The sequence below is a fragment of the Natator depressus genome, chromosome 10 (assembly GCF_965152275.1).
Source record: "Natator depressus isolate rNatDep1 chromosome 10, rNatDep2.hap1, whole genome shotgun sequence".
In the NCBI taxonomy this organism is placed as follows: Eukaryota; Metazoa; Chordata; order Testudines; family Cheloniidae; genus Natator; species Natator depressus.
Window position 1 is genome coordinate 80259790 of NC_134243.1, and position 12093 is coordinate 80271882.

The following is a 12093-nucleotide window of genomic DNA, read 5'->3' on the forward strand; positions in this document are numbered from 1 at the left end:
GTTTAAGCAGAGAGCATACAAAATGAACTGGATTAATTTCCTAACAGTTCTTAATAAACGATTGTTCTCTGCGCTACACTTAAAGGCTGTGGGGGAACATTTACACTGAGTCCAATATTGAATTTCTTTTCACAAATTGAGCTGCTGAGCCCTACGACGTGAATTAACTGAGTTACCATGAAAATGGACAGGGAAAATCAATGGAGTATTGCAGGTAAACAGATATTTCAAAAGGAACAGTGTAATGACATGAATCGAAGGCAGGTTCTCTGACAGTTGGCAGGAGAGGCATGAAGCCAGCGGGGAAAGCAAATATTATAAATGTTACCACAACGTTGTACACCTATTTTTTTCCCTCTCTTTCTTTTAAGCTCCTCAGAATGTTCTTTCGACAACAAGACGAGATCCGACGGTTGAAAGATGAGCTTTCTCAGAAAGAGATAAGAATTCGACAACTACAGCTGGAGTTGAAAAACTTACGTAACAGCCCGAAGAATAATTAATTAACCTCAAGGGACATTTTATAAATAAACTTTCTTTGTTTATACTTGCTCTTTTATTTTACTGTATCCACTTACACAGAATATGAGCCAGAAGTCAAATGACCTGCCAAGAGTCCACATGCTAACTGGAAATATGTCCTTGTAGTCTTATCTAGCACTAAAAAGAAAGACCTGTACACTATAACTGAAAATAACTGCATGAAAGGAAGCTGGGTATGTATTTATATCCCACCATTTTTCATGGAGTAAGTAGAAGAGCAAAGTATTCTCTGTATCAAAAGACTACGGAACTAACCAATAGGGCACACCTTAAATTTAACTTGAAATGGAGAGAGAGAAAGAAAAGAGACTATAGGGTGCCCTTAAGAAAGCAATATGGTTTATTGCTATTAACTTTTTCCTATGCAAAGCCTGACAAAGAATGCACACAGCCTACAAAACTGGAATTTTAATTCACTTAACTGTCACCTAAAATATAGGGCTTAATTCACAAATGTTCTCTCCAGATCCTCTTGCCCTGGCCTTTGTTTAAAGGAGGTTCAGGAAAACCTGCCCTTTGCCCTGGCACTTGTTGCAAAAGTTTCCTTTTCCGGGGAAAGGTGGCAAAATTTGAAGTCAGTGTCTTAGAAATTGGCCTGATGGTCAAATGTTCAAGTTCCTTGGTCAATTGCTACCCTCCTACAAGACCTTAATTTGTCACTTTCTTAGGTGTATCTGTATGGAAGCTAGTAACTCTCCTTAGCAGGATGAGCACTGGTTGTATATACGGTTTGTTTGTTTTAAACTATCCTAGGTTTCCTAAATGCAGTGGGTCTATCTTCCCTGATCTGCTAACAGGGACCTTAGAGTCCTACTTCCTCCTGGAAACATCGTGGTGGTAACACTGCCATTTGCATACCATTATGGCAAACAGCAAAGGAACCTGCCATTGCTCTCTTCCCATAACTGTCTTGGAACACCCTCTTGCTCAGCAGTAAATGTTGCCAAGTTAGTGGTAACCTCTCCTGTGGAACCCTGATTCAAAGACATTTGATGTCTGGGAACTCTGGGTATGTCATCTGTGTGTCTGTTCTTCTGCATATCTGTTCCTACCAATAGAACTGCAGAGGGTTTAAGCTGCACAATAAATTATATATACACAATATATGTACACAATGACATTTTGTGAATTAGGCCCATAATACAGGGAAAGACACCAAAAGACTGCTAGTTTACCTATATATATTTTCACTTAAATCAAGTAGGACTATCCCTAGCAGTGTCAGTGCAACAAGTTGTTTTCCCCCCGTTACTTTACATTGTGCTCTGCACCCAATGCTTTGCCTCCCCTTACATTAAAAGTGCTGTCATTCGCTATTATTTATGTTACCACAAAAGTGATGAAATAAAATGTTTTCAAGATACCAAACCTTGTGCGTGGCAAAGTCTCCTTTGAGTTTTCATTTGTAGCAACACGATGTGTAGAGCAAGCAACTAGTTATTTCAAAATTTAGAATGAGTCCAGTTTAGAGGAGCAAAATCCATGTGTGCTATCAAATGTCATGCTGCAGGAGACAGACATGGAATAAGCTTTCAAGAACTACCCCTGGGCATACAGCTGCAGGGAGCTGAGGCTTTGCTAACCAGAGAAGTTTAGTAAGAACTTAAGACTTTCTCCCCAAAACTGTACAGCCTCTGGAACCCTAGTTAAAAGATGAAGCTGGAGGATTTTCAAGGCAGTTAAGCACACAATTCCCCCTGTCATACACCAAAAAGAAGAGATTCAATGACACATGTTTAAATCCAATGAACCTGCCCTCTGGAGAGCCACTGAGGAGACAGTTAATATCTTACACCTGTTGCTAATTTTATATAAGTGACTTATCTAAGTAGCGGATTATCCATGTTAACTGGATGAGCAGATGATAAAGTGCCTGCAAAACTGTATCCAGCTAATAGGAGACCAGCTTGAGGCCACTTGCCAAACTAGGCCCTTATAAGGCATTGAGAGAGAACCTGAGTCTTTCCCAAGCAAACTGACTTGCCATTTGGCAGCTGGGCCTACCAGCTGACTGCATACTCCACAGCACATCCTTCCTTCAGGAAATGGCTGCCTAACACCAAAGCCCCTCCCAGTCCACCCGCACCCCTCCCTCCCCCCCCCCCCGCTTTCTTTTTAATTAAGTCCATTGGTGCATCCTGACCTTAACCACATGCTTATTTTAGCATTCAGAATAAACTACTCCAAGGAGCCAATAACGTTCCAACGTGCTCCAGATTATGCAACTGAGGAGGGGCTCAAACCAGAAAGACTGAGGCAAGTGTTTAGGCCAGCTGAATGTGTAATAACTCTCCGGGGGCGGGTCTGGCCGGAGCTGCTATTTGCTGGTTTACCTAGGGCCACAGCCAACCCCTGTTAGCCAGGCCAGTGGAGCTGAGGCTACTGCTAGCAGACACTGAAGCAAATGCACTGTCCTGCAGAACTTGTCCACTCTTGACCTTTAGGGCCAGGCCTCTTGCATTTTATTACCCTCTGCATAGGGTTACCCCTGGCTTGGTGTTGGTGCAGGCCCTTGAGGGTCTCCGTTTAGTTCGGGACATTTAACGCACCCCTATGATTCTGGGGGCTGAGAGGTGGCTTCATTCGTCTTTCCTTTTGGCTGACCAAGTTGCCTCAGCTTTTCCCCTCCAGCGCAGAGCTGTGTTTAGGTTGGGTGTTGAAGCTTATGGGGAGGCTATTGTGGAGCAGGAAGACCAAGGCCACCACACCACTAATACATGCCTGGGGGGCCCCCCATCCTCCCCCAGGGATGAAGATAGCCCTGCTATCAAAAGCCCCATGGCTCTCCTGCACGCAGCTTGCACCGGCCACGCACCCTGGGAAAGGAAAGGGACCCGCTCCTCCACCTTCAGCTGGCCTGCGTTTCCTGTCAATCAGCTGGCAGGCTGCTCCCTTGGCTGCCTGACAGGCTCACGTGGTCCTATGTCCACCCTCCAACCCAGCCTGGTAAGTGATTGTTTGGGACATGGGGGCTAGCAGGGCTGCCTCTCCCATGGTTGGGGTCTGGCCCCCTCCCTCACCGCCAGGACCGGTCTGGGGCAGGTAAGCAGGGGTGGGAAATGTCTGCCAAAAACCCCAGCCCCCATGGCCAGCTGCGGAGTGCATAAAGGTGGATGGGATGGTGGGGAAGTCTCTGCCCATGGCCCGGCCCCTGTGGGGTGGCCTTTGTCTCTCTCTTCACAGGAGCAGAAAGCGAGAAATGGCGGGGGGGGGCAAAAGTTGAGGGTGCTCCTCTGTACTGCTGGGCAGAAGGTGAAGGCAGAAGACGAAGTGCTGAGGCAAATGGAGGCCACACCTGACCCAAACGGTAGGAGAACAGGACCTTACTGCGCCGGTGAGAATCTGCAGCGCTCGGGCTGCTCCGGAACGATGGCGGTTTGGGTAGGACCTCGCGCTCAAACCTCCGCTTCTCCTTCGCTGACACGTCGGGCTGGTCTATGCCCCCAGTCAGCTCTGCCGCCCTCCCTGCTCCAGGGGCCTACGCGGTCGCTGTCCTGCGCTTTTCAATCCCTCTTCAACGCTCAGTTCCGTCTAGTCTCCCCCTCCCGCTGACCTCCAGCTCACCATTCCCACCCGCCTGCTCCCTCACACTCTGCAGAAACACGCCTCTGGAAAACGCACACACACACCACGGGAGCGCGGCTCTTTCAATCAGTCAGTGGAGGCAGGCAGGCACTAAGTCCCTTCCCCAAGCAGGTGTCACTCTTTGCTGCGCTTTACACTGCAAGTTGCTATCTTGTTGGTAAAATGTAGAGCTGGTCCTAATCTTCAGCTTTTATTTATTTTGGCTGTCGCTGAAAAATAGCCTCCCTCCCCCACCCCTCGGAAACTATTGGTAAATTTAAAAAGTTATTGAAGTTTCCTGGTTTTTACATTTTTTTTGCCAAGATGGTTATCAATTTTGTATTTATTGGACACTGAAAAGTGGGGTTTTGGCAAACAGAAGTTTGAAAACAACTTCAGTTAAAAAAATAAAAAGGGAAATGGATCCATTTTGAAACTCTTGAATTAGAAACAACTTTGAATTTTTTCCTTGTTTCCTTGGTTTTAGAGCCGCTCTAGTTCAATGCCACGTCCACCTGCAGTGCTTTAAAAATAACTGATGAGTCCCTTCCAATGGAAATGACTGAAGGCACATTTATACTTACGTCATATCACAACCAACTAGGGCATATATACCAAGGTTTTGAAGGAAAAAAATCTTGCTTAAGCAAGTCTTAAATCACTTTAATAACTTCCGGTTTTTCTTGATTTCTTAACTACGTATAAAACTTTCTACAGAATGGAAATTCTCCTTTATCTTTTTAGCAGTTATTTATGTCTCAATATTAGTCTTATGCAAATGTTTCGTGTGTTTTTTTCTTTTTTAATTCTCATGTGTAAGATGAGAGAGCTGTTCTCCAAAGCCTCTTGCATCAACATGTATTCAGCCCAATTATGGCTGGTGTTTCAGTGATGATTAATGAGTTGATTAGCATTTCTGCCAACTTCAGCACAAATACTTTTGTTTTGCAACCATTATGTTATTAGTGAGACTAGCTGGAGATGGTCTTTGTCGTCCAGTGGCCTTTTACAGTGATGTACATGTGCCGGATTTATGTTTTTAATGACTTGCAGGCCTAGATGTAGGTTTTGTAAAAGTGCAGGACTAGAAAGTTCTTACACCTGGTTCTTTTAAAAAAAAAAAAAAAAAAATCAGAAATTGCCCAGCAGGTGGCAGTCTGTACAATATATCCATTCTGCTTAGCAAGTCTTTATTCAGTCTAGTATATTTCAGCATTGACTTATGAATCCTATAGGAATACTGTGTAATTTATTTTCATTTCTGTTTTACATGCTAAGAATGTAAATGCTTGAAACAAAGCAAGCTTCACTGATAACCCCAAAATCAAGTGCACTGGACTACCGGCCTTTTTCTTTTATATAACCAAGACAAGGGCTGTAACCAGAGCTGCTAGAGATTTAAGGGGCTGATAGACTAATTTCGGTTGGGAACAAATTTGTGTTCAAGGAAGTGAGATTAATAGTGGGGGTGTGGAGGGGGTAGAGCAAGGTATAATGCTGGGCAAGGTCTGAGTGTCATTCAGTCAAAATTTGCAGCTAGCTTTTTACTCCTATTCTCAGACTCATTAGCAAAAATCATCTAGTGTGGCAAGGTGTGTGATGAGCATAATAATGTCTAAATGGATTCAGAAAAGGCCCCCACTGACTTTCACTTAGTCATGACCAAAGGTAAGTTTTGAGCCCAAAGCACCAGTTAAGGGAGTAAAAATGGATTAACTTACGTTTGGATGGTCTCCCTTTGCACAAGGTGTCTGCTCACACGGAACATACCTGAGTAGATCTTCCTTGCAGTAAAGCAGGCAGCTGAAAATACCAGAACGAGCAGCAGGGGTGGTTAAGTTTTGTATGAAACTTTGAGAGTTGAGGGGCTGATGGATCTTACCGAGATTATAACAGCAGGGAAAAGATCCTGGATTTTATGTGAGGAAAAGGATATTTTTAGTGGTGAGTCACCACAGGAAAAAGTCTGATTCCAAGAAGAATGGTCTGTGGAATAAGAAGGAAAACACCCAGATCACTGAAGACCCTCTTCATAGTAAAAGGCAGGAGTGGTTTTCTAGCACAAGAGAACTGAAGCTCCTTTTCTATTCTCTGGGTGGGCAGGCGGGCAGGCAGGCCCTCCTGTATAGGACATCCACACGGAGGAGGCAAGTGTTGTAGACAGTGGCAGTGAGAAAAGGATCACTAGGAAATAACAGCAGGGCACTGTTGGTTCCATGGGTTTTTTGTTTCAAGCACCAGATTAAAGGCTAGGACATGCAAGCACTCTCCCAGCATAAATCTGCAAGGTTTCATGGTCTGATGCTAAACTATAAGGATCTAAACCATCAAGGGATCTATTCTGCTTATCCCAACAGCATTGCTCCTGTGTGCCATTGGAAGCTTTATCTTCATTTTTCCTGTATTCATATTAAACCCTGTAAATACTGTTCAGATACATAGACCCTCCTCTGGCAGCTGGTGCACATATTCTTTAAAGCTAAGCTATCCCTGGCTGCAGGACCAAATCCCAAACTTTGGTTTTTGCAAGGGACTTGAAGATAAACGCTGATACCCGAGTCTTGTTCCCAGACACCAAGCTACACGGCATTTAAGAGGTCCAGTAGCTGTGCTGCTTCTCATGCATGTCTAAACGGAGAGTCCTCCGGACCTTGTGAAGGGGTTCCAAAGTTAGTCCAGCTGTTTAGACTGTGTGTGTTGATTAGACCTGTAGAGAAACTTAAAGATTTGTCAGAGGCCAAACTATGCTCTGTAGTCCCTAATTTGTCCTACAAAACTACCTTTGAAATTTCTAGGTCAAACCCTTCTTGGGATGCCCAATGTTTAACAAACAAACTTTTCACTTTTTTCCCCCAACCCCCCATCTCTCAAACAATTCAGATTTTCCTCACTTTTCGTAAAACCTCTTCACTCCCCCCCCCCATATACTATTTAAAGTGGAAGGTCCCATTTTTGAGCACTTGATCAGACTGGACAAAATCAAGTTTCAGAGAAAAACACAACTGTAACTGTTGGAAGTGGGCCTGCTGGGTGATCATGGCGATTACTTAAAGCAGGGACAGTAAAACCTTCAGGCATGGGAAAACCCAGACACGAAGACCTCAGGACTCCTCCCAGTTTTTTCCCCTCCTGTATTTTCCAGCATCCTATAAATACCTACTTGGAAAGAAGATTTCCGATAATAGAGCCCTCCCGAGTCCAGCAGACAAATACATAACAAAATCCAGTGTCTGGAAGCTGGAGCTAGATAAATTCAAATTAGAAACACAGCCCTCCTGCCTAACAGTGAGGGTAACCAACCACAGGAACAATGTAGGGAGGGTTCTCCATCAGCAAGACTGCACATTATATGATCTAGCTCAAACATGAGTTATGGACTGGATGCTGCAATTTAGTAAAATTCTCTGACCTGTGCTATGCAGGAGGTCAGACTAGAGGATCACAATAGTCCCTTGAAGCCTTCATTTCTATTAGATGAGCTGTCACAAGTCTAAGGTGATTCACTGTTGGCTTTTTGAGTGGACAGTGAGATCTAAGCAAATACACCAAGAAGTGTGACCTTCCCCAAATATCTAGTAGGGAGACTTTCAAAGGTACAGAGGAGCGTTTTTGTGCCCAAGTACCACTGAAAGTCAATGGGAGTTGGGCACCTAACTTCGTCTTTGTGCAGCTCCCTGCTAATATTCTAGCATGAAAGCTTTAATTCTGACCACCCACATGACAACACTAACCTTGCCATTGGCACAGATTGTCATGCCAGAAATATCCAGCTGGTGAACTTAGCCAGTATCAACCTAGATGTTCCATTCAGCTCCTGATGCTCCATACATGCCAAAGGACATTCAATAGGAATAAAGAATGAAATGTTGAATATGAAGTGCAGTTCTGGTCACCCTGTCTCAAAAAAAGATATATTAGAATTGGAAGAAGTACAGAGAAGGGCAACAAAAGTGATTAGTGGGGATGGAACAGCTTCCATATGAGGAGAGATTAAGGTGACTGGGACTGGTCAGCTTAGAACAGAGACAACTAAGGGGGGGGGGGATATAGCAGAGGGGCATAAAGTCATGAATGGCCTGGAGAAAAAGTGGTGTTTACCTCTTCACAATATAAGACCCAGGGGTTGCCTAATGAAAACAACAGGCAGCAGGTTTAAAACAAACATACGGAAGTACTTGTGAAGGCCAAAAATATAACCGTGTTCAAAAAAGAATTAGATAAGTTCCTGGAGGCTAGGTCCACCAATGGCTATTAGCCAAGATGGTCAGGTATGCAACCCCATGCTGTCTAGGACTCTGACTGCCAGAAACTGGGACTGGACAACAGGCGATGGATCACTCAATAAATTGCCCTGCTTGGTTCATTCCCTCTGAAGCATCTGGTACTGGCTACTGTCAGGAGACAGGATACTGGGTTAGATGGACCATTGGCCTGACCAGTATGGCCATTCTTATATTCTTAGGAAAATAACTACATTTCTATCGTTTAGATAGGTGGGATACTTCTTTCTTTAAAAGTTATGGTAAAAGTAGTGGCTGCAGAATAGTTGGATATGCAATTGTTTGACTCCTAGTTGCATTTTGCGGGAGTTTAGGGGTTTTCTATCAGCTGACACTGCTCAGTTTAGTAAGCTAGGGTGGTTGAAGGGCACTGCCTCTCTCTATTATTTATATACTACAGTATGGGTAAGTATAATAGAAAATAAAAATCACAACAGAAATTGTATGTGTTGCCAAAAATTCATTACCAGTTTTTATTGGCCTGGCACTATAAGGAATAAAACAAAGATTCAATAAAACTGCTGTTGCTTGTCCTGTAACCAAATGTTTAGGCAAAACACTTCTTAGGGGAAAGCAAGAAATGCCAAACTAAATGCAACAGTAGTCAAAATACTATTAGAAAAACAACAGGGACTTATTGGGAGGAGTAGAGTGAGGAAAACAATCTTCAAGTTCATTAGCAAAAAGGGCACAAAAAATTGTAGCTTGTTAACTACAAACATTATTGTACTAAAGGTTTCTGGTACTTTTTTTAACAGCTTGATGCCCACTAACTAGTGTCTTGTGATATTAGGGTTGGGTCTCTGCTACCCTAATCTAAAACACGGGTATTTAATTATATATATGTATGTTACTGTGACAGGGTCGGGCCAGATGGCTATAGGAGAATAATAGAAGGCAGATATATTATCCCCAGGCTAAGTAGGTCCCTTTTCCCCGGGTAAGGGAACAGGGAAGGTTCCAGAACAATCAGGAACCTTCTGGAGACAATTAAGACAGGCTGATTAGAACACCTGCAGCCAATCAAGAAGCTGCTAGAATCAATTAAGGAAGGCTAATCAGGGCACCTGAGTTTTAGAAAGGAGCTCACTTCTGTTTGTGGTGTGCATGTGAGGAGCTGGGAGCAAGAGGCACTAGGAGCTGAGAGTGAGAACGCGGACTGTTGGAGGACTGAGGTGTACAAGCATTATCAGACACCAGGAGGAAGGTCCTGTGGTGAGGATAAAGAAGGTGTTGGGAGGAGGCCATGGGGAAGTAGCCCAGGGAGTTGTAGCTGTCGCACAGCTGTTCCAGGAGGCACTCTAGACAGCTGCATTCCACAGGGCCCTGGGCTGGAACCCGGAGTAGAGGGCGGGCCCGGGTTCCCCCGAAATCCTCCCAACTCCTGGTCAGACACAGGAGTCGTTGACCTGGACTGTGGGTTCAGAAAAACGACCAAGCTGAGGGCTGCTGTGAAGCTCCAAGGCGAGCAAATCTGCCAATAAGCGCAAGACCCACCAAGGTAGAGCAGGAACTTTGTCACAACTGGTGTCGGAAGTGGGATCTGGTCTCCACAGCGCGGCAGAAGGAGGGTGTTTGGAAGGAAGGAAAAAAGAAAAAAAAAAAAAAAAAAAAGGGGGAAAAGGGTCTATTTTTATTTTTTTCACCACAATGGAGGAGGTAGTGCGGGCACTGATACAAGCCACGGCTGCCCAGCAGGAGGCTACTCATATCCAGGCAGCCGCCCAACAGGAGGCAGTGCGGCTGCAGCAAGAGGCTAATCGTCTGCTGATGGACCAGGTTGCTCAAGACCGGGCTATGTTGCGGGAACTGGTAAACCAGGTAAAGGCCCTTACAGAGCTGAACCGCGGCCATGATGGGACACAGATCATGCGGGCCAGCAATTGGCTGCAGAAAATGACGCTGGAGGATGATGTAGAGGCATACCTCCTGGCCTTTGAGAGGACAGCCCTGTGGGAGGCTTGGCCCCAAGAACAGTGGTCTGGCACCCTCCCTCCATTCTTGTGTGGGGAGGCCCAGAAGGCCTACTATGATTTACCTGAAGAGGCTGCGGCAGACTAGCTGAAAGTAGAGATCCTGGCCAGATCTGGGGTATCAACCGCAGTGCGGGCCCAGCGAGATCATGAGTGGAGGTACCAGGGAAACAAAACCCCGCGGTCCCAATTATATGACCTCATCCATCTCACACAAAAGTGGTTACGAACTGAGTCCCGGAGTCCGGAGGAGATACTAGAGGTTCTGGTCATCGACCGGTACATGAGAGGACTACCGCCAGACCTTCGCGCCTGGGTAAGCCAGAACAAACCCTCCACCTACGACGAGGTTGTCGTGCTGGTAGAAAGGCAAAGGACGGCAAGGGAGCTGACCCGACCAGTTAAGGAGGAAGCACCCCGGGTTAAACTAGCAGCACCAAGCCCTAGAGCTCGGGTGACTGGGCCACCAGGAGAGCCCAGGTGGAAAAAGAGAGGGGCTGAAGGCCCACCAGAAGCCACAGAGTCGGAGCACTGAGGGGGAAGAGGATCATGATGTTAGACTACCCAAACCAAGAGACCGGGGAATGCCTAGGGCTCCATACAGATGTTACACCTACGGGGAGTGGGGACACATAGCTGCACAGTGTCCCCATGCTGAGGAGCCTATACAGTGTAACCTGGGGAACTGGGCAGACCCATGCTCCCTAATCTCCCTTGTGGGGGTCTCACTAACCCCACCTATGTACACTAGACCAGTGAAGCTAAATGGGGTAGAGACCACAGCACTGGTTGATTCGGGGAGTGCTATCATGCTTGTCTCGGGGAAGCTCGTGAAGTGTAGTCAGCTGCTGTGGGCTAAGCGTATGGGGATAAAATGTGTCCATAGGACAGTTGGTTATTACCCCACCATCCCAGTAAAAATCGAGATTCAGGGGAACATTACTGAGGTAGCAGCAGGTGTAGTCCCTAAACTCCCATACCAGGTGCTCATAGGGAGGGACTTCCCAGGGTTTGGAGACTTACTCCCGGTAGGGGAATTGGAGAAAGGAGGAAGCCCTGAAAGTAGTGAGGCATCCACAGTAGACTGTCAACCCCCAGCCTGCTCTGAAATATCCCCAGATTTGTTCTCGACTCCCAGACAGCGTAGAAAGATGAAAAGGGAAAGAAGGGCAGCTAAGGCCTTGGAAACCCGAATACTGGCCCAAAGCCAGAGGGTTGCTCTCGTAGGTAGGCAGACCCGAGCAGCTGAAAAGGAGGCCACCCATGAGGGAGAAGCACCCGACTCTGACCCACACCCTAATGCCTCTGAACCAGTAGAGGCAACAGAGACTGGCCTCCTAGATCTCGGGCAGATTAGCCCCTGCAGAGGAAATTTTGGATGGGACCAAGCAGAAGACCCAAGGTACGACAACATTAGGAAAGAGGTGACCGAAATAGATGGGGTCTCCGTCGAAGGGAAAACCCAGGGACCAGGACCCTACTTCATAACGAAGAAGAATCTCTTATACTGGGTTGCACCAGTACAGGGGCAGAAGGTACAGCAGATCCTAGTACCTCAAAAACACCAGAATGCTGTATTAAGTCTGGCCCATAGTCATCTTTTTGGGGGGAATTTGGGGGTAGAGAAGACCCTGGCACGGGTCCTGCAACGATTCTTCTGGCCCGGAGTACATGAAGAAGTGCGGAAGTACTGTGCGTCCAGCCCGGAGTGTCAGCTGCACAGTCCCCGTCCC

General features: G+C 46.1%; 1 protein-coding gene across 2 annotated transcripts in view; it reads left to right on the forward strand.

Moving 5' to 3' along the window:
* The window catches only part of CORO2B (coronin 2B), a 136159-nt gene extending 134254 nt beyond the window's left edge, over window positions 1-1905 (forward strand). For both annotated transcript variants that reach the window (XM_074966618.1, XM_074966619.1), the window contains exon 12: window positions 372-1905. In XM_074966618.1, the coding sequence (XP_074822719.1) occupies window positions 372-503 (132 nt within the window). In that variant the 3' untranslated portion in view covers window positions 504-1905. The remainder of the gene's footprint in view (window positions 1-371) is intronic.
* The last annotated feature ends 10188 nt before the right edge of the window (window positions 1906-12093 follow it).